General features: G+C 61.0%; 1 protein-coding gene and 1 long non-coding RNA gene across 4 annotated transcripts; both read right to left on the bottom strand.

Moving 5' to 3' along the window:
• Positions 1–1,398: 1,398 nt before the first annotated feature.
• Positions 1,399–23,130, bottom strand: ZNF787 (zinc finger protein 787). 2 transcript variants are annotated; one of them, XM_082709670.1, is made up of 3 exons: positions 22,968–23,130; positions 10,938–11,026; positions 1,399–3,123 (listed from the first exon to the last, which is right to left on the bottom strand). In XM_082709670.1, the coding sequence occupies exons 2-3, from the start codon at positions 11,014–11,016 to the stop codon at positions 2,051–2,053; spliced, it is 1,152 nt and encodes a 383-aa protein (XP_082565796.1). In that variant the 5' UTR covers positions 11,017–11,026; positions 22,968–23,130; the 3' UTR covers positions 1,399–2,050. The 2 variants fall into 2 exon arrangements, with proteins under 2 accessions (XP_082565796.1, XP_082565795.1); XM_082709669.1 differs by lacking the exon at positions 22,968–23,130 and adding an exon at positions 18,889–19,048.
• LOC309852668 lies at positions 5,700–10,931 on the bottom strand. 2 transcript variants are annotated; one of them, XR_014305330.1, is made up of 3 exons: positions 10,249–10,931; positions 9,617–9,741; positions 5,700–8,184 (listed from the first exon to the last, which is right to left on the bottom strand). It is a non-coding gene; the product is annotated as an uncharacterized lncRNA (long non-coding RNA). The 2 variants fall into 2 exon arrangements; XR_014305331.1 differs by having other exon boundaries at positions 10,273–10,931.
• Positions 23,131–23,954: the final 824 nt, after the last annotated feature.

The raw sequence follows: 23,954 nt of genomic DNA, 5'->3' as shown, positions 1-23,954 counted from the left end.
CCATCCATGACCTTGGTTTTGAATCCCTCATCCTCCAGATGAGGACCCGAGGCCCCAGAGGAGCAGGGAGTGTGAGCTGCTCACGGACAGGGAACCACCAAGTGCCAGATTCCAGGCTCACACCAGAAATCTAACCTCTGCCCTCAACTCCCCAATGCCAGTAAACTCCTCCTCCCCCTAGAGGTAAAAGGAACATGGAGTCGGTCCAACCATGGCCATTCAAGCATGATGAAAAACCCCTGGGCAGGGCCCTTTCTTCCCTAGGACAGCCTGCTGCAGCCTCCCACAAACCCAGGGACATGGGTACCCAGACTCCAGCTGTAGGTCCCAGGAGACTGGAATCAGTATGAGGGCGGGCCCTATCCTGATGAACGACCCCCTGGCAGGTCTCGCCTCACAGGACAGCTGCAAGGGTTCTCTAGGGCTGTGTCCGTCAGGCACCAAGCACAGTGCCTGGCACACAGAAGTACCCCAAACCATCAATATCCGTGTCTTCACCCCCCCCCCCAGCCCCACTCAGACCCCTGTAGGGAGACAACTACCCACCAAAGCCCCTCTTCTGGAGAAGGGAGGGAAATCGGAGGGGGAGATGAACCATGAGAGACTGTGGACTCTGAGAAACAATCTGAGGGTTTTGGAGGGGCAGGGGGTGGGAAGTTGGGTGAGCCTGGTGGTGGGTATTAAGGGGGGCACGGATTGCAGGGAGCACTGGGTGTGGTGTATAAACAATGAATTCTGCAGGCAAATGCTCTACCCCTGAGCTATACTCCCTAAACAATGGATTCTGGTACACTGAAAAGAAATTTAAAAAATTAAGAAACTCAAACAAACAAACTACAACAACAACAAAACAAAGTCCCTCTTCCTCCTCCACAGTATAGCTCTGTCCCTGCATAGTGGCCTGGCCAGGGACGCTTCCAGCCCTCAGAGCAGTGAGTTGTGACACTGTGACTACCCCCCCAATGCACACACACTTTACCAGACGTGGTGAGCAGGGGAAGACCACGTTTTCCAAGCAGCTGGATGCAGGAAGGGGCTTCGGTGCGGGGGTAGGAAGCCACCGTCAGGAACATGGGCACATCTGCCTATAGAGAAAAGCTACCTGCCACAGCCTAACCTCCACTGAGGCCGTGGGGTCCTCCTGTAAGCTGCAGTGGGCAGGCCCAGTTCCTCCCCAGACTGATGAGCTCCCATCTGGAAAGCCCAAGGCCCACTGCAGGTGATGAAGTCGGGTCACTCTTCAGGAGGACAGACCAGTCTGCACCCCAGTCGGTTCCCTGGAGGGAACCAACTCCGCAGCTGCCCAGGCTGCTGCTCTCCACCCGCCCACTGGCGTACAAGGCCTCCATTCCCACTCTTGACCTTCTCCCTCCCAACTCAAGAACCACGCAGAGCAGGGACAATCGGATAGTGCCATTTATTGCCCAGCACCCCTCCTGCCGCCGTGTCCAGACGAGAGAACAGACCGGACCCCAGCTCCGCGGGGACGCGGGGACCAGGGGCTAGTCCCGCTCCAGCACTCCTCCCGGCCCAAACCCGGGGAGGGGAGGAAGGACAAGGGCCAAGAAAAACAACAGGACCCGCAGGGCAGAATCAAAATAACGGCAGGATGCAGTCAGGAGGCGGGTGTGATTAAAAGAAAACTCTAAAGGGAAAAGGACCCTCTTTCCCTTCCCCGCGCGTGGCCCTTCTGACCTGGAAGGCTCCTCACAAGCGCCCGGGGGCAGCCGGGCAAGGGAAAGAGGGGCGGGGCACCGGTCCTCCAGTGGCAGTCTCCGGCGTCCCTCTGTCTCCAGTTCTCACGCACGGTCCCTCCCGGGCTCGCGGAGAACCAGAGGGGCGGGCCAGGCCGGGGCAGGGTGCAGGGCGGGGGCGGGAGGGCCCTAGCACCCCGGGGCGCCCGTGGCTCCACGCGGACCGCAGGGGCGGAGACGGGGAGAGGAGACCCCGCAGCCGGTGGCGCCCCTCTGTCCGCCTCTCTCTGGTCTCCGGGTCCTGTGCCAGCGTCCCCGCCAAGCCCGAGGGGCCCTGCCCCCCCGGGCCTCCGCCCCTACCGGCCCTCCCCGCCACGGCACTCGCTGCAGCGCCCGCCAGCAGCCTCCTCGTCGTCGTCGTCGCCGTCCTCCCCGCCCGCCCGGTAGTAGCTCTGTCCGCAGCGGCTGCAGACCGACGGCGCGCCCACGGCGTGCACCTTCTTGTGTCTGCGCAGCGCTGCGCCCTGCACGAAGCCTTCGCCGCACTCCACGCAGATGTGCGCGGGCTCCTCGCCCCCCGCCGCCCCAAGCCCATCCCCGTGCTGGGCGCGCTGGTGGGCCATAAGCCCCGCCCCGTGCCCGAAGCCCTTCCCGCACTCCACGCACACATACGGCTTGGGGGCCGGGGCGCGCCGCGAGCGGGGCCCCGGCGCTTTGGCCCCCGCGCCCGCCATGGCTGCAGCAGCCGCGGCCCCCTCGCCCGGCGCGCCCACCACGATGATGCCCTCGCCGTCGCCCACCGGGATTGCGATCTCGCCGTCCGCCGCCGCCGCCTCCTCAGGCGCCTTGGCCCGGCGCACGCTGGCCGCCAGCACCTTGGCCGCCACGCCGGGGCCCGACAGCTCCGGGTGCAGCCGTAGGTGGCGCGCCAGGCTCTTGGGCTGGCTGAAGCCGCGGCCGCAGCGCGGGCACACGAAGGGCTTGAGGCCGCTGTGCGAGCGCCGGTGCTTGGCCAGGCTCTTGCTCTGCGTGAAGCTGCGGCCGCAGTCGGGGCAGGCGTAGGGCTTCTCGCCCGTATGGATGCGCTGGTGCTGCATGAGGTTGGAGCTCCAGCTGAAGCGCTTGCCGCACTCGGAGCAGGCGTATGGCTTCTCGCCCGTGTGGATGCGCCGGTGCTGCACCAGGTGCGAGCTCTGCGAGAAGGTCTTGCCGCAGTCGGCGCAGGCGTTGGGCCGCTCACCCGTGTGCGTGCGCTGGTGCCGCGTCAGCTTGGACCAGTGGCTGAAGCTCTTGCCGCACTCGTTACAGATGTAGGGCGCCGGTGGCCGCGGCCGGGGCGGGGGGCCGGCCGGGGGCGCGGACTGGGGCGGGGACAGCTTGGTCGGGGGCCAGCTGGGGACGTCATCGTCATCCATGATGAGGATGTCCACTATAAGGCAAGAGGGTGGGAGGGGAGTCAGAGAAGCCCCGGCTCGACACAGGGCTCGGTGTCGAGCCCGTCGGGGAGCGAAGGTGGAGAGCTAGGGTCAGGAGCGAGGGCCGGGGCTTCTGCCGGCTGTGCCACCTGCCGCGGAGCATGTGCAAAGCCTCGCAGCTCACTCACCTGCACGCCTTCTCGGGGTGCCCTGTGGCACAGGAAGGCAGCTAGGCCGGGTCACCTCGAAACCCACTGCACAAACCTGGCTCTCGGCAGATGCCCCGTCTCTCCACCCCCTCGCCCACCCTATTTTCCTCAGAGCATGGCTCGCTCCCCGGCATTTCACTGCACATTCATGTCTTCCATTATCCACCCTCAAGACTTTTCCTTCCCAGCTGCCTCCCCCACACCGGGAACAAGGCGTGGAACACTGCAGCGACTCCAGAAGTGGCTGGGAAATAAACTGTCCACAGGGATTCAACAAGGATGGAAGCCTAGGCAATGATACCTAAAGCCCAAAGTGCCAGGCAGGGACAAGGAGAGTCCAGGGAGAGCACCACTGGCAGGGGGAGGGTGCCCACACCCTGGCCCAGGAGCAAAGGCAAGCCCGGGAGTGAGGGCATCACACCTGGGCTCCAGGAAGACTATCCTGGTACAGGCGAAGAGGAAGAAGGAACAGGGCTGGTTCATGGGATCACAGGCTAGCACGAGATCCCACCTGCCCTGCCACCTGGGAATGTGGCCCCCACATACCAGAGCCCCTGTCTGACCCATGCAGTCGACAGAGGAGCCTGGGGCCCTGGTCTGGCCGGCTGTGTGGTGAGGACTCAAATCCTGTCCGACGTCTGCACCACACATGGCTTTGAGCAATGTCCCAGGGAAAATGAAAGCCGGATCTCACAGCTCAGAGACTGACCCCCGTGCACCTGCAGCAAGGGCTCTCGCTCCCCAATCCGGCAAGTGGGGCCCAGGCCTCAGCCGGGACTCCTCCACGAGTGCGCCCACAGCTTCCCTTCCAAGCATGCATCAGAAACACTGCTTCCCTGCTCCCTCCCTCCCAGACCCTGGGCTCCTCATGGCAGCCAGTCACACACCAGGCACAGGCTGGGCCCAGAGCAATCACACATGGACCTGGGGTAACACACACACATGCAAAGAGGCGCCACGATGTGCCGAGGTAGGCACTACCTCACCAGCTTCAAAGTGTCTACATCCGGTAAGGGCGGCACCACAGAGCTCAGGTCTTTACAGCACAAAATCGACCTGGAAAGCCTCGCTCCAGTTCCCCCACTTCTGCCCACTGCATGGGGTTCAGGGGGTGCCTCAGACCCCCTCCCTGCTGCCGGAGAGCAGCTGGGCCCGAAGGCAAGACCCTGCCCTTGCTCCAGGGCCATATGACAGTCCCAATGCCTCGTTCCGTGGTGCTCGGCACTAATGGCCGAGAGCTGCTCAGTGGCAGGGGCAGCTGAAGGCTTCCCACACAGGCTCCCCGTCCCCAAGGTCGGCTGCACGTGGCCATGGCAGTGTCCACGCTCGCTTCACCATGGGGTCTAGTTTCCGAGATAATGAACTGGTTCTCTATCATTCTCCAGCCTCCCCTTTCTGAGCATCGGGAAGAACGCTTGCATTTACACGGATTTTGGGGGGGGGGGGTCTCCAAGAAGCACAGCGTCCTTCAGGCAGGATCCTGGTGGGCCCTGGCAGCTTCCCTGTTCCCCAGCCCCGTGGGACACTCCTGGCGCAACCCCATGTCCTGTCTGCACCAGCAATCGCTGTTTCTCCAGGAGGCCCTGTTTCATCTGATGCAAAAGTACTTCCAGACTCACAGCTGGGAGCGGTCACTGCTTTTTTTTTTTTCTTACAGAAAAATTCCGCTGAGTTCATTCACACTGACTTCTTCCCAGACAAATCTGGACCTACAGGTTTTTCTTGAGTCTTTTCGCGGTGATGTCTGCATCCCCCTTCAAAAGGGAGAAGAGAATGCGAACAGCCTGTAATTATTCATTTGCTGACCCCAAGGTAGCGCTGAGATAACCACCTTAATACCACCGATGACAATTTCTTGAAAACAAAAACATAGCTTTGTGTGCGCTACTCCTGACCTAACAAACCTCCCACAGCTCTCCTGAGACCCAACCCCGCTCACTGCCTGCCTCTCTCCAGCCAGCAGCGATTCAGCTTGCCTGCTAAGATCCCTTGGAAGGGCCCAGGACGACTGCAGCTCCTGCTGTGCCCTTCCAACCTGTAGGTCAGTTTTGATGAGACCCCTGGCTCGCCTTTCCTTCTCCTGTGAATCAGAAATGTGGCCCCACTGTCTTCTGGCATAAAGCCCTGCCCCTAAATGCCCCCAAGATTTCCTTCTTTCCTCACCATCCAGTCACTTGGAAAGAACACGGCTTGTTCGTTTTGGTGACGTTCTTGGGATTTGTGATTTGCTCTTTCAAGACCTAACTTTTAAAATTCAGAAAGGTCCATTGGCTTGTTGTGTTCACTGTTTACTCTTTCTTTATTTTGGATTTCTGCAAGGACCTCCCCATCCACACGCTGGGGTTCTGACCTTTTTTTAACTCCATTTTAACCTTTCTTCATTTCTTTTTGATTTTTAAACATCCCTCCTTTTTACCTCCAACTTTTCTCAAGGAGTATGTTCTTTGAATTCCCTCTTGAGTTTTCTCCTTCAGTTTTCTGAAGGAATCAGACGCCTTCTGAAACAACTCTGCTCCTGTTTTCGGCTGAGCCCCACACCCTTGCTTCTGAGCTGTTCCGAGTATGCGCTTCTCCCATGGGCTCTCACCTCTCTGACCCAGCAGTGTGTCTCCAACTGACCCCCTATCTGGGGAGATGTTACCTGCTCCTTTTCTCTTTTATTCTGACAGCTCCGGGGTTGGGAGCACTTGTGTTAAGCTCAGTTTGTTCCTGTTGTTTGTTTCTGTGTGGAAGGGTTACCCGACTCCCAAGCGGTGAGGTTCCCCTACTCTGGGGGGACAAGGTTCCCCAACTCCCAAGGGGCGAGGTTCTCCAAGCTCCCTCCTCTGATGTTCTCACGTCGTAGCTAACAGTATGGGACACTGCTGCAGGTTCCTGGCTCTGCAGTCCCCATTTTCATCTGTACCTCCTCCTTCCTTCCCCCCTTTGGTCAAAGACAGGGTCCCACTTGGTCTTGAGTTCCCTCCCGGAAGGTTTTGCTGAGTGGGTCCTGCTGTGGGCAGAATGTTCTCCCTGACTGGCAGCAGAGCCCACGGGTGGGCCCCAGGTCACGCCAGCCCCAGACCTTCCTGTGGCTCTGCTCCCAGTCTGGACAGAACACGTCCAATCTCAGCTGCTGGCCTCAGGGGGACCACCTCCTAAGCTTTCCAGGGAGTCCCGGACGGAGGGCTACCTGGGGCTCCTCCTTGCTCTCCTTCCCTCCAGCACAGTGCCAACACCAGGCAGGCCTGTGGCCATTGGTCTGTCCCCAACCAACTGTATTTTGGGGTCACAAAGGCACCCACATACCTAAGGTGTGCTGTCATTAGCGTGGCCCAAGGGATCTGGGTTCTGCCACGTGGCTTTTCTGGGGAGGTTTGGGGGGGTTTAAGGGCTGCCATCATCCCGGGCTGGACAGAGCATTCCTGGTGAGCCCTCAGGAATGACTAAGGCATACTGGGACTGTGAGAGCCAGAACTCAAAAGAGGGAGGTCAGAACCCTGTCCCCCGCTACGGGACTGCCAGGACACCAGCTCACTTCTTCCGTGTTGGGGGAAGTTCCTGCCTCAGAATCACAGTGTCATTTCTATTTACGCAGTCATTTTGGACTGCTGCCCATTCCGAATACCTGCAGCCAAACCCCCAGGACAGGCCTGCATGGCTCTCCCACCCCAGCGCCGCACGGCCCCAGGCCTCTGACCACTTGCACCTGGACGGCCACGCCGGGCCGTCAAAGGGGCCCAGGCAGCAGGTGAGGAAGGGCTGCCCTCCCCAGGGGATAGTGCAGCAGATGCCCGCTGTCCGCCCCACCAGCTGCCCCCACCCCAGCTGTCTAGTCCCCCCACCCCCCACTCTGGGCAGGTGGCCCGGCCTCTCCACTCCAGCACTCTGGCTGGCAAAGCCAGCGGCTGGAGAGGAGCACGGGATGGACAGGCCATGCTTCTAAAGCAGCAGCCAACGTGAACAACAGCGTCCACGTCCGCTCAGTCTGCACACCACTCCCCAAAACACCCAAATCCAGGGATGAAAATGAGAAAATTCTTGGGGTTTCACAAATGCCCTGGGCAGGTACATGTTATATGGAAAGGAGACCCCTGGGCTCTTTTCAGTCTCATGTGCACGGAGCAGCGGGAGAGGCACCACCTAGGTGACCGGGTGTCTGCCCCCCGCAGCTGCAGGCTTCCAATGGGGTCACAGCCCAGCAGCAGGGGTCAGCTCGGGGAGGAGCAGGCCAGTGGCGACCCACACAGAACATGGTGGCAGGAGACACGAACACAGCACCGGGCGGCCGACGGGGAGGACTGATCCCAGACTTGCTGCCACCGCACGTGAACACACATGGGGCTAGGCCGAGGGCATGTGCAGAATGACTCAGGCCTTGACGACAGTCGGAAGATAGGCCGTGGGCCCCCCTCTGCCACATGTCTCAAGGTGCCTCCTTGTCACGGGGGGAGTCACCCAAGGCACCTGAGGCGGGAAGACACCAGGTGGAGAGGCTCTGACATGCGGGGACAGAGTGAGCTGGAACGACCTTAAGACAACAGGCCTTCTGGGGCCTGCCAAGCCCACCGCCCCCCCCACCCCCCACCCGGCATCCAAGGGGCCCTGAGGCCAAGCCTTCCCTAGGGAAGGGGCCTCAGGCCCACAACTGCCCCCAGCTACTGAGGGGCCGGCAGCCTGCAGACCGAGACACGCTGGCTTGGGGCTCGGGCCTCCTGAGCTCCCAAGGAATGCCGTTCTCCCTGGGGTGACAATGCTCAGTCCCTCTTTCTCACCGGAAAATCCCAAGCACAAGGCTGAGCTGGGATACGGCAGGCATACCGAACGTGAAGTCACCTCCTCCACCATGTGTCCCCGACGCGGCCAGTCAGGACCCACGCGGGGCTGCTGGGAAGAGAGGCCAGGGAGCCCCTCAGCATCTTCGGCAGGGGCCTCTGGGGACGCCAAGAGCCAGAGCTGAGGGACCGATGCAGGAGTGTGGGGCTGCCCGGCACAGCACACACAAGACCACCCAGAGCCTTCACCCAGCCTGGAACCAGCCTACTGTCCCGGTCCGCTCCGCACCCTTCCGGTTAGAACCGTGACCAGGACGGCTCTCATCTCATCTCGCTGCCGCACTCCATGCCTCAGTCTGCCCCCAGGGCCTTGGCCCCACAGTCCCCCGCAACCCCTGCAGCGGACAGCCCCTTGCTAGGTGAAGCCTCCCTGCCCACAACGAGATGAGCCCTCTGGTGAGGCAGTCTCCAAGGCAGTCCCTTCAGTAACCACCCCCAGCCTGTGGGCCCCACGGGGGAGGGACCTCAGCCTCAGGCACACTGTCCCCAGCCCCTCCCCTGCAAAAGCGAGGACACAGGGCACAGCTTGCCTCCACCCTGTGGACTCCAGGCAAGGTGAGCAACTCAGGGTGTGGGATCACTCCCAGCAAGCCAGGACACTGCGCCACCTCAAGAAGCTCAGGCTGAGGGGGCACCTGGGTGGCTCAGTGGGTTAAGGCCTCTGCCTTCGCCTCAGGTCATGATCCCAGGGTCCTGGGATCGAGCCCTACATTGGGCTCTCTCTGTGGGGAGCCTGCTTCCTCCTCTCTCTGTGTCTGCCTCTCTGCCTACTTGTGATCTTTGTCTGTCAAATAAATAAAATCTTTAAAAAAAAAAAAAGCAGCTCAGGCTGGGGGCTGCAGATAAGGGTAGACGCACAGACTGGTTGGAGGCCACCGCAGGGTGGCAATCCAGGTGCCAGGTGGTGGTGGCAGTGGCAGCTGGGACTGGGAGGGCTCCGTGGCCACATCCAGAATGTATATGTAGTGGATCCTCAATAGGCCAGAAGTCAGATCAGAAGGGCCCAGGGAGCTCCCAGGGTTGGCCAGGCCATGAGGCTGCAACTCGGGGCTCTAACAGCACCTTCCACCTGCCCCCTTCAGACCTGGGCAGGGGAGGAGCCCCCCCCCCCACCTTCTCCCAGCTCTGCCCCACCCTGCAAGTCAGACCCACCGCGGGCGTCAGGCCGGGGTCTCAGGGCAGGAGTCTGGCCCAGTCACCCCACAAGAGGCCCCAGACCCAGGTGGGCAGGACTCCCCAGGGCAGGCCCACAACCATGGGACGCACAGCCACTTAGAAGCATCCAGGCTCAAGGCCCAGGAGCTAAGCACGGGGGTCACGGTGGCTGGCCCTACAGCAGGGCATGCTGGAGCGGGGCGGCCGACAGGTTCCCGTGGGGGAGAACAGGCTTCGGATGGCCGCACGGGGGGGAGCAGAGAACCCACCAGACGTTGTGCAGGTCTCGTAAGGAGCACAAGCTAATCAGAGGATTAAACCTGACTTACTCCAAGGCAGAAGTTTGGAGAAAACTGGGGTTGTGACTCAGACTGGGTGTTTCGCTGGGTGAAGTAAGCACTTTGGAGCTGTGGTTTCATGTTTGCTCTTAAAGAGCTCGCACCTGCTCGAGGACCTATGGGTGCAAAGACAGGATCTGGGATGTTCTTTAAAATCTCCAGGGGGAGAAAAGGGCACAAATGGAGAAATGAGACTGGCCAGGACGTTGGTAACCCTGAAGCTGAGTGCAAACAGAGTCATGTGCGTGAGCTCCAATGCCCCCGTAACACGCGGGCTTTTAAAGTAATTCCGAAAGGGCTAGAAGGCCAAGGACGTATGTCAGGAGGCACAGCGAGGAAGGACAGGCATGGTCCTCCCCACGGAGGGCTGCTGGGTCAAAGTGAGCACGGAGACCCCGACTCTGCTTCCTCCTTGATAGCCAAGGCCACCAGGACCTGCCTACAGGGAGTTTCTCTTTATGCTCCTCTGGGTGATCTTATGATAACCCGTAGGGGGAGGCCCAGAGGCTTTAAAAACCCTACCCCCGACCACGGTCCAGGCCCCGTGGCCCATGTCGCAGATGACTGTGGGATGCTGGCACCAGGGCCGAGACCCAGTGCCCGTTGTGAATGTAAAGTCCTACCAGCACGTGGCCGTGTCCACTCACTTCTGTACTGGCTGCCTTCCCGCTGCAAGGGGCCCGGGCTCTGCAAAGCCAAAAATCTCTCCCCTCTGGCCTCTGTGTAAAAAACACACCTGCTGACGCCACGCCGGCATAACGGCCAGCACGAAAACACACCGACAGCAGCATGAAAGCCAAGCCCATGCTTTATTTCTCGGATGCCCTACAGGAAAACCCCTGGAAATCAGAAAGCAGAGTCTCAGCAAGCAAACCCCAGGCCCCGAGTGCTCAGAGATGAGTTTTATTCAACCCAAATAATGCTTTATTAAACACAACAGGATACCGATATTGAAAAAGTGGAAGATTTCCCCTAAAAACCCAGATACTCAGCTTCTCCCCCCAAACTGGCACACATCACGCCCTCCTCTGTGGTCCTGTCACCCCAGCCCCACAATGCCCACCATCCGTCTATAGCTTCTCGCTTGAGAGACCTGCAGACAACCTAGAAACAGGGCAGAGGGGCCAGGACACCGGGGAGCAAGGAGGCTGGGCCACGAGGGTGGAGAGGACGGGCAGAAGGAGAGAAGCGGTCCCCAAGGGTGCCTGTGACCCTCTGGAGGAAGGAGGCATCACTCCTGAGCCACGGGAGCAGGGGGAGAAGGAAGCCCGGGTCCAGGAGGGGTACTGAGAACTGCCCAAGGCCATCTCACCTGGGTTCTCGTGACTGGCCATCTGCTGGTCCTCGGAATCCAGCGGCCCCGGAGACCAGGCCTCTTCCCGCAGCTCCATGTCTGGGTCCCTGGAAGAATGGGAGGAGACAGAAGGGCAGAGATCAGAGGACGCCAGAGTAGGAAAGCAGGCGCCACATCGGCTCCAATCCGCACTTGAGCTCCAAGCACCCAGCTCGGCCCGGGCAGGCAGACAGCACACGCAGCTGGTACCTGAGGGACAATGGAAAAATGGCCCTCATCTCCCCACTGCGCAGGGGACCAGCCCAAGGCCACGCACCATCGGGGGGAGGAGGAAGCCTGGCACTGCAGCCACCCAGCCAGGCATGTGTCCTGGCTCCACCATCCACAAGCTGGAGCCTGGGGAGACCAGCTCCCTGCCTCAGCCTCCCTCCCCGCCACCGCCCTGCACCAGGACCGCCACCAACATGCCGACACGTCTCACGCACCTGAGGTTGAAACAAGACGGAGCCCGAAATGGCGAGGCCGACATGGGCACCTGACTGCTCTAGGGGTTCATGCGCTCAGGTCTCCCAGAAAGACTGTATGGGGGTCCTGTTGGAAGGCGCGAGCCTCTGGGCATCTACACTCAGAGGGGCGGCCAGACAATGCTGACCTCGGGGGAGGGAGTGGCGGCCTCCGTCTCTGAGGATTTGCCAGATCTGGAGGTTTTGGGAAACGGGATGCCATATCACTGGGTGTCCTGCGCCTTCTCTCACTCAGTGTAACGTTCGCAGGACTTGTCCGAATGTCCTTTTCACGGCTGGACGAGACTCCACCATACGGATGGACCACATTCCATGTTGTCTGTCCACTGGCCGATGCGGACAGCGTCTGGGCTGTTCCACCTCAGGGCTGAGGAGCAAAGCCGCTGGAGACGTCTGAGCGCACGTACCATGTGGACATGTCTTCATCTCTCCACTGCCCACCCCACACAGCAGGCCTTGCCGAGGAGAAATCGCTCCCCTCCTTCTTTACTGTCCTCGAGGGTCAGGTTCTCACCGCTCACCACCACCAGGGGCAATGGCGCCATGTGGCAGGGCCTGATTCCCAGGGCAGACAACCTAGGCCCCTCTGCTGGGCGAGGAGCTGGCCGGCAGCACCCGGAGGCCAGGGCAGGCCCCCAGCTCCAGGTGGTCTCGCCGTCCTGCACTGCAGCAGGCCTGGCATTTAGGGGTACCTGTCCCTTGCTGTGGCGCCACTCCCCGGCAGGAAGCCTGCAGGCAGGCAGGACTTCCGCTCAGAGGTCAAACGGCATCCCACACACCATGGATGGGGACCTGGTCCCCGAAGCTGAGTGCATGCAGCTCAGGGCAAACCCCGCCCCCCACACACAGGGACCTCTCCGCAGGGGTGTGGCTGCACACGAGCACCCGCCAACAGCAACCATCTGCCCCTAGCACACTATACCAGGCCCACTTCTCTTGAATCCCCCACTGACAGGGGGCTCACCACCATACAGGCACCAAAAGGAACCCATTCCACTACCAGCAGGCGCAAGCCTGTCCCCTCAGTAACCTCAGCTGATCTCTGAAAGAAGCTCTGAGAAACCACCTGTCCAGTTCATAGACACTCGCAGGCATCTCCCAGGTCCAGGCCCAGTTCTATGTGGGTTAGATGCCATTACCACACTCGGTCCTACCCGAGCCCTCTGAGAGGGCCACGCTGCCGCCCAGCACGCAGAGGAGGAAGCTGAGCCACAAGTGACCGAGACCTGGAGTCAGAGAGCCTGTGGAGAACCGTGAACCTGGGCTGTCAGGGCCAGGTCCTCACCAGACAAATGCTCACTCACACAGCGGCATCCCACCTGTCTCCCATGAGCCAAACCTGGACTCCGGGGTCCAATTTTCCGGCCACTGGCCCCAGCTCTGTGCCAACCTGCATTGCCGTGCTGTCAATGACTCCCTTCCCCACGTCACAGCAGAGGACGTGAGGTCACAGTGAGGTCATCGCTGAGCAGGGACAGGATGCCAACGGTGCCACTGCAGACTCCTTGGTCCCAACTGCTCTGCCGTCCTAAAACCCAGCCAACCGTCAACAAGGATTGAGAAGAGCACGGGACACAGGCGAAGACAAAGGCAAGCCCATCTCGGGGGCCAGGAGCCACACTGGGGACCCTGAGCAGGGGCTGGCAAGTGGCTGCCTCGGAGGCGCTACTGAAATGTGGACAGAAGGCAGGTGCCTGGCAGGAGGCCAGCAAGGGGTCCCTGGTCAGAACCCTCAGGCAAGGGCAAGGCCTCTTCACCACCGGCCCTGCCACTGACGAAAGGGAGCCACCACGCGGTCAGGCCAGGTCAGGGAGGAAACACACACAGGGGGTGCCCTGCTCAGGTTCTGGCTCCACGCAGCATCACAGCGCCCACCGTGACACGGGACAGCTGCCCGAGGACCACAGGACCCCCTCCCCGCAGGGCCCTCATCAGACGGGATCTTCCCATCGGCCTCATGGGAGAGAAGGCGGGAGCATCAGCAGTTCTGCGGGCGCTGGCGTCTTTCTGCCCCCCTGTCCCCATCACTCCCACCCTGGAGGTGCAGGGTCTCCCCATGGGCCAGGCGTTGCTCCGACACTGGACAACGTCCTGGTGAGCAGGCCACAGCCCCAGCCACATAAGAGGGCCCTGCCAGTGAGGAACAAGGATCTGAACATGAAAGGCGATTTCATCCAGTGAAGTTCCGAGAAGATATGCACTGAGGGGAGGGGCTGGGAGGGGAGGGATGGGCCGCTGCATCAGGAGGTTGGAGGAGGATCTCCCAGGAGGAGGAGCCCCAGGAGCGGCCCTGTAGGAGGAGCAGGGAGGAGGGATGCAGGGACAGCACGTGCAAAAGCCCTGAGGAGAGGATAGAGACACAGGGGTGGGAGGGCTCTCTTGCAGGGCTTCCGAGGCCACACAGAGCACTGAGGAGTGGGTGAAATGTGCGGACCCCTCTGAGGTCGGTGTCATTATGACCCATGCTTCACAGACGAGGACACTGGGGCTCACAGACGTAGGGGCCCGGGTGCTGGAGGTTGCCGGCAGCAACAGCAAACAGCATCTGGATGGCGGCAGCAGCGACAGTGGGCAGCTGGGATGCGCTGGCACAGCGCCGGGCTCGGAGCCACGGGACAGTCGCCACCCAACTGTGGAGCCGCACGTGGGCGCTGGGGGCCCCTGACCAGGCAACCCCCTGCTCCAGAAGCTGATCTAAGGGGAAACCCAGACCTCAGAAAATGCTTCTTGCAGACAAAAAATAGTTCCTCACAGCCAGATTTAGAGCAGGGAAAAACTGGAGAGAACCCGTCAGCGCCACATGGGAGAAAGCCCGAGAAAAATCCCAAAGATGCCACAGTCTCGGGAGCAGTGGCTGCCAGCCGTCTGCTGCCAGCAGCAAGAGTGCTTGTCCCTCTTTGCTTCTCAAGTTCATCTCAACTTTTTAATTCTTTAGAACGAGTGATTACTTCTGTAATAGGGGAAAAGACAAGACAGCTCTTTTCTGGAAGGCCGGGGGGCTGTGCATCGCGACAGGAAAAATCACTGGGTATGGAGGGGGCAACGCGGGGATGCCACTGCCCGGCCGTCAGGTCACACAGGGTGACCGTGACAGTGAGGCCGCACAAACCCCTGCACACGGCCCCTGGGTGTGCAGGTTGGGGCAGCGGTCTGACAGCTCCTTCCGCAATAAACAGACCTACTTTGGGAGCCGGCGACTCCACTCCCAGGTGCACACCTGAGACGTAAACCCCGTGTCTGGCCGCCCACATTCCAGGCAGTGCTATTCCCATGCAAACACCATGGGGGTGGGGGAAGCCAGTCTCCAAGGGCCACGGAGAGAGGATTCCACAGCCATCCAGGACAGACCCAGGGGCAGCTGGGTGCTGGGGGTGGGAGTGGGGCGGGACCCTCTGTAATGGGTCAGCTGTTTCAGTCAGAGCAATGAGAATAACCCAGGAGCCAGATGGTGGTGACAGTTGCACAATACCGTGAATGCATCAGAAACCACTAACTTGTACGCATGAAAAGGGAGGACTGCACAACATGCAAATTAGATCTCAATTAAAAAGTAAACAGACTTTAGGTTCCTGGGTGGCTCAGGCAGTTAAGCATCTGCCTTCAACTCAGGTCATGATCCCAGGGTCTTGGGATCGAGTCCCGCATCAGGCTCCCTGCTTGGCGGGGAGCCTGCTTCTCCTTCTGCTTCTCTCTCTCTCAGGAATAAATAAATAAAAATCGTTAGGAAAAAAAAGTAAACAGACTTTAAAAAATTGTATGGGGCTGTCTGATTACAAGGCCACAGTGAAAATGAGATAAGAAAGGAGCACCTCTCTACTTGTTAGACGAAACACCCCCATTCACGGACCACTTGACAGAGCCAGCTATATCTTTGAGGAAAACAAGGGGCGCCTGGGCAGCTCAGTCATTAAGTGTCCGACTTTAGCTCAGGTCACGATCTCAGGGTCCTAAGATCGAGCCCCACATTGGGCTGCTTTTCCCTCTGCCCAGTCCCACCTCATGTCCCACCCACCAATAAATAAAGCCTTTAAAAAAAAAAAAAAGAAAGAAAGAAAAAGAAAAACAAGGTTAAAATGAAAGACACAGTGAGCACTCACAGGGCTGTGGGCCGGCAGGGCTGAGGCAGTGGGCCGGGTGGCCTGCCCCTCTGCCCCTCTGCCCCCCGTGCGTGGGCTGCCTGCCCCTCTGCCCCTCTGCCCCCCTGCGTGTATGCAGACTAGACTCGCTTGCCCAGCGGGTGCCCCGTGCTTCCTCTGAACGAGCAGCACGTAAGTCACTGAAAGCAGGGACTTCCCAGACCCGAGTCTCCACCTCAGGCCTGTTTCCTGCAGCGACAAGGCCTCAGCCTTCGCTCCGTCCCCTCCCTGTCTCCCTGCTGCCCGCCACCCCCTACCCCCGCCCCACTGCAGGATTGCAGCGCAGGGACTGGTCTCCACCGGGGACATTCACCCAGAACAAGCCACCCTTCTTCCTGAAACTAGGAGATGGAAGCCACCCAGCACAGGGCCCTCCCTGTCCTTCCCTCCAGACTCCAGAGAAAGGAGCCCGGACACACAGACCTTTTCTCTGCCTGTGGGCCAGGGGCCGTGGTCTCTTCCCCACAGCCTCCACCCCTCGGCCCCACAACCCCGTGCAGAAGCACGTCTGTGGGTCCCATGTCTGTGGAAATACAATCCGTGGGCTTTTGTCCTGCTAATCTGTTTCAGTCAGTCCTGGCCAGAAACCCTAAGAGGCAGAGGAAAGTCTCCCCTCCCCTCTCTGGGGGACACACTGGAGCCCAGAGGGCTGTAAGCTGCCTGTGAGCTGCCCCTGCCAGGACGGACTTTCCCTGCGTGTTTACACAGTCCCGCTTTAGAAGATGTCTAAGTAGCTACACGAGGTCCTCCGTTTTGCCTCTTGGCCTATAAGGCCCCAAATGTTTACCTTCCGGCCCATTACAGAAAATGTTTGCTGACCCTGATGCAAGCAAATAAGGGCTGCCAAGACGTTAGGGGACACATCCCAGGCCAAACAGGAAAGGCCTGGACGTGCTGTGCCTCCAACGGGAGGGAGAGAGGGGCAGAAGGCAGGCCAGGTGGCTGCGGGGGCCACAGGAGGGACGCCCATCTGAGGTGGCTGGAGCTCGGGGGTCCCCATCTTGAAATCCCAGTAAGGCTACCTTGCGTCTGTGTTTTGTGCACAAAGTGTGATGGGACAAGGGAGCACGCCCCAGGGGCTTCCCCACTGCTCCCCACAAGACCCAGCAAGTACCCCCCGGGGGCCAGGAAAGGGTCAGGACAGCGCCCGAGCCAGGGACTAACCAGGGGTCCTACTGAAAAGTTGGGAAAGTTGTTCACTACACCTTACCCTTCCTCTCCCAGTCATTCATCACTCAAAAAGCTGCTGAGGCCGGTGGGCTGACCCTGGGCCTGTGGGTCCCATACCAGGATCTCAGGGTCATGGGGGAAGGGCTCTAGTCTCCTCCCCTCCACAGCACTGTACACGAAGAGAAGCACTGGGGCGTGACCGTGTCTGGCAACCAGGAGGCCCCCAGCCTGCTCTGGATGAAAGCTGACTATGCAATCTGACACCTTCGGAACCCCTGCCTTGCCCATCTTTCCTCCAGCTCCCCAGTTTCTGCCCCACTCTCTGTGACTTTGCCCAGCTCCGACCTCCACTCCCCAAGATGGACGGCCTCCCCCAAACCACCCCAGCCCACCCCAGCCAGGCCTTTGAGCGATTCAATTAACACAGGGGCTGACAGAGGCTGGCGGCTATTAAGCTTGAGACAAATTATTGTTATTATTGTTGTTATTAGATCCCGCCCACCTCCTCTGGATGCCAGCCCACCAATTAGCCCCTCTCTTTCTTCCGCTGCCAATCTCCCCGCCTCCCCTCCCCCCGTGCCAGCAACCAAACACCTGCAGAGCAAGGGCCCCTCCAGCACCTATGCCCCAGGCCCTTCCCTTCCCTTTCCCGGGACACACACACACCCATCCTCCACCCACACCCCGTCCTCCCCTCCCCTTCTCCCTCAGAGCTGAGCTGCGACTTCTACCTCCTCCTACCTCCCACCCATCTGCGACCTCCCCCTGCCCAGCCTCTTGGTCACCAAATCCAGTGGCTCTTTAACCCCTGTGCTGGCAGGGGGCAGAGTCCAGGACTCTCTCCCTTCCCCGTCCACCCTCCCCCGCCTCCCCATGCCTACCCCCTTCCAACGCCCCTTTCAAGTTCGCCCCCCCATATCACAGACCACTCATCCTCTTAAGTCACTCAATTCAAACAGTCCAGGTAAAGATGGGAGCAGGCTCTGCACAGACACTTCTCAGAAGAGAACATGAAGAGCTGATAGGCGCTAACAAGAGGCTCGACTTCCTCCGCCAACAGAGAAACAGACCTCAACCACAGGAGGTCCCAGGAAAACACAAAACACCCAGTGCTAGCGAGGCTGTGGAGAAACTGGAACCCCCGGCATTGCTGGCAGGAATGTGAAATGGGGGGCCAGAGGGTGGAGCACAGAAGGACCACGGGGTCCAGCAGCTCCACTCATGGCCGCAAACCCAAGACAAACAGAAACACGCTCACACAGAAATCCACACACACACGTTCAGAGGCATAAATCATGATCACCAAAACCTGGAGACGACACAACCGCCCAACAGCAGGTGAACCCCGACCACTGGAAAGAACGCTGTTCCGTCACACAGGGGTGAGGCACTGACATGCCGCACAGCACAAGCCCTGAATACATCTCACCGTGTGAGGGGCCAGACACAGAGACCGCGTCACGCATGAAAAACAGCAAACCCGCAGAGACAGGATAGAGGTGAGTGACTCCAGAGGGCAGGGGAAGGGGAGCGAGTACAGTCTCCCTCTGCGATGACAGTGTTCTGTGGGGATGGGGGCACCTACTCCCAAGGGGGGGTCATGTGCTAGGAGACTCACACCTCCATGAGCTGCTGGGGTTCACATCCCTGCCCCACCTGAACCCCGTGCTGCACCTGCCCAAATCCAAACCCAGCCCCCCAGCCCCACTGCCCACCTCCCACCTGCAGCCAGTCCTCAAGCTGCCCCGAGTCCTCTCCCCTCCCAAGGGCCACCCCCGCCCCCACCCCGCCCCGCATCCCAGGACTGAGTTTCCTTCCTCCCCAGCCCACACCGCCACCTGGAACCATCCACCCAGCCCACGCAACTCACTGAGGGGAAGCAGCCTGGCTGGCCCTGGTGTCCTTGACTGGCTGGGGGCCACTCAGACCGCAGACCCTCTTCAGCCTGGGTGGTGACACTCCACAGCCCCACTGGTGGTGCAGGCAGACCCCTACGCTCTCCTCTCCAGCTCCCACCCACTTCCCTTTTCTGTGGGTGGCTTCACCCTTAGCCTCAGGCCCAAATACCCGTCCATTCCCTCCTCTACCTCCCACCCAGGCCACCTCCCACACCCATAGCTGATGCTGCCAGGCTCCCACCTGTTCTTCCAATTCAGCAACACCATCAGAACCATAAGTACTTTTTTGGGGGGCAGACGGGGGCCTCTATCAACTTTCCCCATTTCCTCTACAATGACAGTCTGCTCAGACTTCTTCCATCTTCTCAGAGTCGGCTGGTAGGCCGTACTTCCCCAGAACGCAATCTGTGCCTTGTTCGGGTTTCCCAGCACACTGAAAGAGCTGACCAAAGCAGTCTCTTCTGATCCTGCTCCCTTGCCCCCCAAGCCCACTTTCTTCCTCTTTTCACTGACCGGCTGCCTCGCGGTAAGCCTACCTCATGGCTTGCTCTCTCCCATCTCACCCAGCCACACAGGCCTCACCCTTGCCGCTGTCCCCATATCCTCACGGGCACCAGCCGCCCCCCCCCAACACTGTGTGGCCCTCCCGGGGGTGCAGGCAGGCGGCAAACTCCAGAGGCCCTGGCCCCCATTCCCCGCTATCTCCAAGATAAACCAGTATCAAGAATTCCTAGAGCCTCCCTGTACAGTTAATGTGGGCAGGTGCGGCAGGAGCCCGGAGGCCACCTGCCACTGTCCAGGAACACCCAGCATCCAGGTCTTCAGACACGTCAGTCAATGCTCCTCATTCCTTAGTCTGGACAAGTAACTGAAAACTGCTTAAACAAACAAAAATATTCTCTAGGGGGAAAAAAGGATGGAACCACGCCTACAGGCCACATTCTGTCTGTTACCCCTCAATCAGGCCGGACCCCCATTCTTGGGGGGGGTGTTTACGTCCTTCCACTTTGCCCATTCTCTCCAGTGAAAGTAGCACCTCCCCCAGAAAACCTTCCCAGACTTCTCCCTTCCCTCAGCTCAAGTGTCCTCTCTTTTCAAAGCACAGACTACATGTCAGACCCTCATACCCACTGCAATGGGTTTACAGTCCCGAGCCCATAACCACCGTCAGAGAGGAGAGAACAAGCTCTCCGGGCAGGCTGCCAACTCAGCCCTGCCACCCCGCAGCCATGTGACCTTGGACAAGGTGCTCTGGCCTCTGTGCCTCCTGACCCTCCTGGCCCCACATCCAGATCAGACGTAACATGGGTGAAGCCCTCAGCCAGAAGCCAGGTGCCCAGGATGTGCCTGGCAACCCCTGACAAGAAACTGTTAAAGCTGGGGTTCACACAAGTTCACAGAGCCAGCCACCAAGTAGAGGCGCCAGACTCCAGCCAGGTCGGCCAGCCGCCAAGGTCATCGTTCCTTTCCTCCTCACCCTCAGGATCCTGGCACTGGCTCCCTTAACCGCCATCATTATAGTCGCGGCCTGTGGCCCCAGGTGGCCGGCGGGAGCAGCTCAGGGCCCCTGGCCACCCATCCAGACTCCTGTGGCTGGCTGCTCGATGGCTGTGAGGCCACAGCTCTCCATGCTACTACAACAAAGCCACTGATGCCACCAGCGTGAGTCATCCCCGAAATGAAAGGCTGGAGCTTAGGGTGCCCTGAACCAGCCAGTGATCCTTCATGCAACGCACTCCCTGCTACGCGATGATGGGACACTGAAAAGGCCTTGAGGATAGCCTCCATCTCCCCGAGACCCCAGCGGTGGCTGAAAGAAAGAAGTCATCAGAGTCCGTGGCATTACAGTGAAGGGCCGAGCTCTGGAATCATGTGCAGGCCAGTGCTCCCAGTGCAACCATGGGGCCCGGGGCTCCATCCCACGCCCCTGAACTGAGGGCAACCAACCCCATCCCAAGACCTCAGAGAGCTTGGGACAGCGAGGACCAGACACAGGACCAGGCGCCTGCCGAGTGCTCAGGAAGCAAGTGCCATTAAATTTAATCTGTCACCAAGAGGCCAAAGCCGCAGCTGGCTCCTGGAGGCGCCAGTACACGTGAGGCTTTGGGCAGCATGGAGGGCAAGCAAGCAAGGTCTGGAGGCTGACATGTCTCTGAGCACAGGTGCCCGGGGAGCTGTGTCCCCAGCACTGACTACTGCTCCCCTGACTGACTACTGCAGCCACAGGCCAGAGTGGCGAGTCCAGAGCTCACCATCACCTTCCCCCAAGCCCCAGGGTCCTCTTAGCCAATCCCTCCCTGTCTTTCAAGGCACAAGATACACCACCTCCCACGGGGACAAGCTTCCCTCTGGGCACCTACAGTTCCCGGAAGGGATGTTCTGGGAAATCCCCCAGCCCTCTCCCTGGTCCTCTGTATGTGTGTCCCCGACAGGCCTCCAAGCTGCTGCAGGACAGGAACTGCCACCCAGTGTCACCCAGCTCTGGGTCTGGCACAGGGGATCCTCAAGAAACGTGCACCGAGGAACCCTTCTCTCCCACCCCACAGTAGAGCACTGTGCCAGGACCACTGTGCCCATGGACCCAGCACAGGACCAGCCTTATCCAGAAAATGCTGGACTGTGCTCTCTACCACAGGGAATGGGGAAAGAGGAAAGTGACAGGTCCATGGTCACCATGCTGGAAGAGACAGGAGGCAAGGCCTGGCCTACGAGGAATGCTTGGCTCCAGAGCCTTTCTCACATAGCTTCCGCTCAGCTCTCTGGAGGGGACATGCATTAACAGCTTCCCTACCAAGTCAAAGCTATTACCACCATTCCTCTTCATCCAGGCAGAAACTGAGATGTGAGAGTCATTTACGCTGTAAGGTCACAAAGCACCAGGTATGGAGCTGGGATCTGAACTCGGTTCTGTCTGACCCCAGCACTTCTAAGGCCACACGGTTGCTCATGGGTCAGGCATGCTGATAAGCCCTTGGGGTTCTCCCATTCCTCAGCTCAGCGGGTGTGCGGGTGGGGGTTAGATCTGGAAAACCTCCAGGGGAAAAAGCTAAGACAAGAGAGAACAATGTGGGGATCTGATCCCAATGCTCTCAGGGCTGAGGCAGGACCACAAGGAACCGCAGCAAAAGCAGGCAGATGGATGCCACCTGCATTTAGCCCAAGAGGCTTACGTCTTAGGGGATAAGCGGGGATCAACAGCGACTGTGCTTCCCCAGAGCAGAGGCCGGCTGACTCCCAACTGTGTCCTCAGCACTGCCCAATACAGCCAGGCAGCAGGCAGCCACACACCAAGTGACCTCTTCCTGAACGCCTCTGGACGGGGCTCTGCCGGGAGACCTTCCCACAATTGCTCTGGGGGAGGAGGTACTCCGTGTCCAGGTCCCCGTCTCTGCCCGTCCGCTCGGGGACCTTGTTCTTGACCCTGTCCCGGTGCCCAGCATGGGGCCGGGCACTGGGAGAGCCTCTGGGTCACTTTTCCGTCGTGGGACGCCACCATCCTGTGGCCGCCCAACCCCCGTCTCCACGAACTGGGGTGTCCCTTCTTGAGGTCGGGTTTGGGAGTGGTGAGGGGGATCCAGCAGCACAGCTTGGCGCCCGGGAGCCCTCGGGGTGGCCTTGGGGCCCGGCCCCCGTCCGCCCCGGTCCAGCGGGCCACGCGGTGCCTGACCTTGGCCCAGTCATTTCCCCTCCGGCGCACGCGCTTCCTGCCTGCCGCCCGCGCCCGGGCGAATGAATGAGCCTCCCGCGGGGACCCAGGCCGTAATCACCGGCGGATCAAAGGCCTCACGCAGCCCGCCCGCGGCGGCAGCGGAACCCGGGCTTCTCGGGAAGCGAGAAGGAGCGGCAAAGGAGGGGGAACAAGCCGGGGACCCAGACGTGCCCCCCGGACCGCCGTTTCCGGTCAGGCCTGGCCGGCCCGCGCGTCCCCTTCCCCCACCGGGGCCTCAACTTCCCCCGGGAATCACCACCACTTCCGGCCACGACCTGCCGGGGAGCCTGCGGCGTCCCCACCCCCGAGCCCCCGGCCCGATCCCCGGCGCTGCGCAGGCGCGCTCCCTCCCCAGCGCGGCCCCGGCGCGGCCCCGGCGCGCCCGCGCGCTCCCCGCGGCTCCGCCTGGCGCGCCCTCGCCCGCCCGCGTCACCGGCCGCGCGCCCACTCACGCCCCCCCAGCACGCGCACGCGCACTCGCCCGCCCAGTCGCACTCGCCCGCCCAGTCGCGCTCGCCCGCCCGCCCCCCGCCCGCAGTGGGGCTCCCAGAGGCGCGCGCCCACCCCGGCCCCGGGTTCACGCCCCCCATGTCTCCGCGCCCTCCCCTCACCTCCTCGGTCCCGGGGCCGCCGCGCCGCACTCCTCCTCGCTCCTCCCTCGCGGATGGTGGCAGCGGCGGCAGCGGCGACTCAGACCCTGGGGTCAGGGGGACGGGCGCCCAGGCCGGAAGTGACCTTCCCGGCCGCTTCCGCCCGCGCTGCTCCCCCTCCTTTCCCACCCCCCCCGCCGGCCTCCACCCCGTCCTCGCCGCTCTAGGAAGGCGAGCCCGGAGACCCCCTAGCCGCCACCCCCCTCAGCTCTATGGTGCGGAGCGGGCGCCCCTGGGAGCCACTTCCGGACGGTCTAGGACAAGGGTCCTCCGTCCCCGCTCTATGGCGCCGCGCGCCGAGGGGCTCCGGGCCCCGCCCCCTTCCAGGACAGGAGGCGCGAGCCCGGCCCGTTAGGCGGAGACTTCCGGGTGTCTCGGGAGGTTCCCCCCACCCCGAGCCCGGCGATCGCCGCTCGCGCCTGCGCGGTCGGCGCCCCGCGCGAGCCTGGGACGGAAAGGTGTGGGGGAGAGTGGCGTCGAGGGCCGCTCATGCCACCCCGGGTCCTCCGGTCGTCTCTATCATCGTAACCCCTTCCGTGCCGGGGTTCGTGGCGGGTGCGGCGTCCGCTCACAGGGACAGCTCCGGGGCACAGCCCTGACGAGCCCTGCCCGGTCCCGGGCTGAACTTCTAGGACGGGGATCCTGCTGGCCCCGAGGCAAGCCCCACAAGTGCCCTCGCTTCCTGCACCTGCCGCCTGCCACTCCGAGCGGCCAGCCTCTTCCTTCCCCGGTCCCCTTTTCTCTGGGTCGGAGACGGGAGCTGGGCTCTGGTTTCGTCTGGGAAGGTCCCCGGGGCTCGGAGCCACCCCTGGAGCTGCCAGAGCTCCAGGGCCAGAGCAAGCCTTGCCTGTCTCTTGGCCTCAGTGCCCTCCTTTTTCACATTGGGCGCCTGCGAGGGCTTTGCATGCTTTAGGTCCCATTAATAACCTGTTCCCACTTTGCAGATAA

This window comes from Mustela nivalis (genome assembly GCF_964662115.1).
Source record: "Mustela nivalis genome assembly, chromosome: 18".
NCBI lineage: Eukaryota > Metazoa > Chordata > Mammalia > Carnivora > Mustelidae > Mustela > Mustela nivalis.
This window is presented reverse-complemented; position numbering and strand designations above follow the sequence as displayed.

Excerpts from the sequence above, each read along its gene's own strand:
- ZNF787 (XM_082709669.1), bottom strand. The coding sequence starts at position 18,971 with ATGGGGAAAGTTGATAGAGGCCCCCGTCTGCCCCCCAAAAAAGTACTT. Across the intron at positions 11,027-18,888 it reads TTGCTGAATTGGAAGAACAG|GGACCCAGACATGGAGCTGC; the intron begins GTGGGAGCCTGG and ends CCATTCTTCCAG. Across the intron at positions 3,124-10,937 it reads GGCCAGTCACGAGAACCCAG|TGGACATCCTCATCATGGAT; the intron begins GTGAGATGGCCT and ends CTTGCCTTATAG.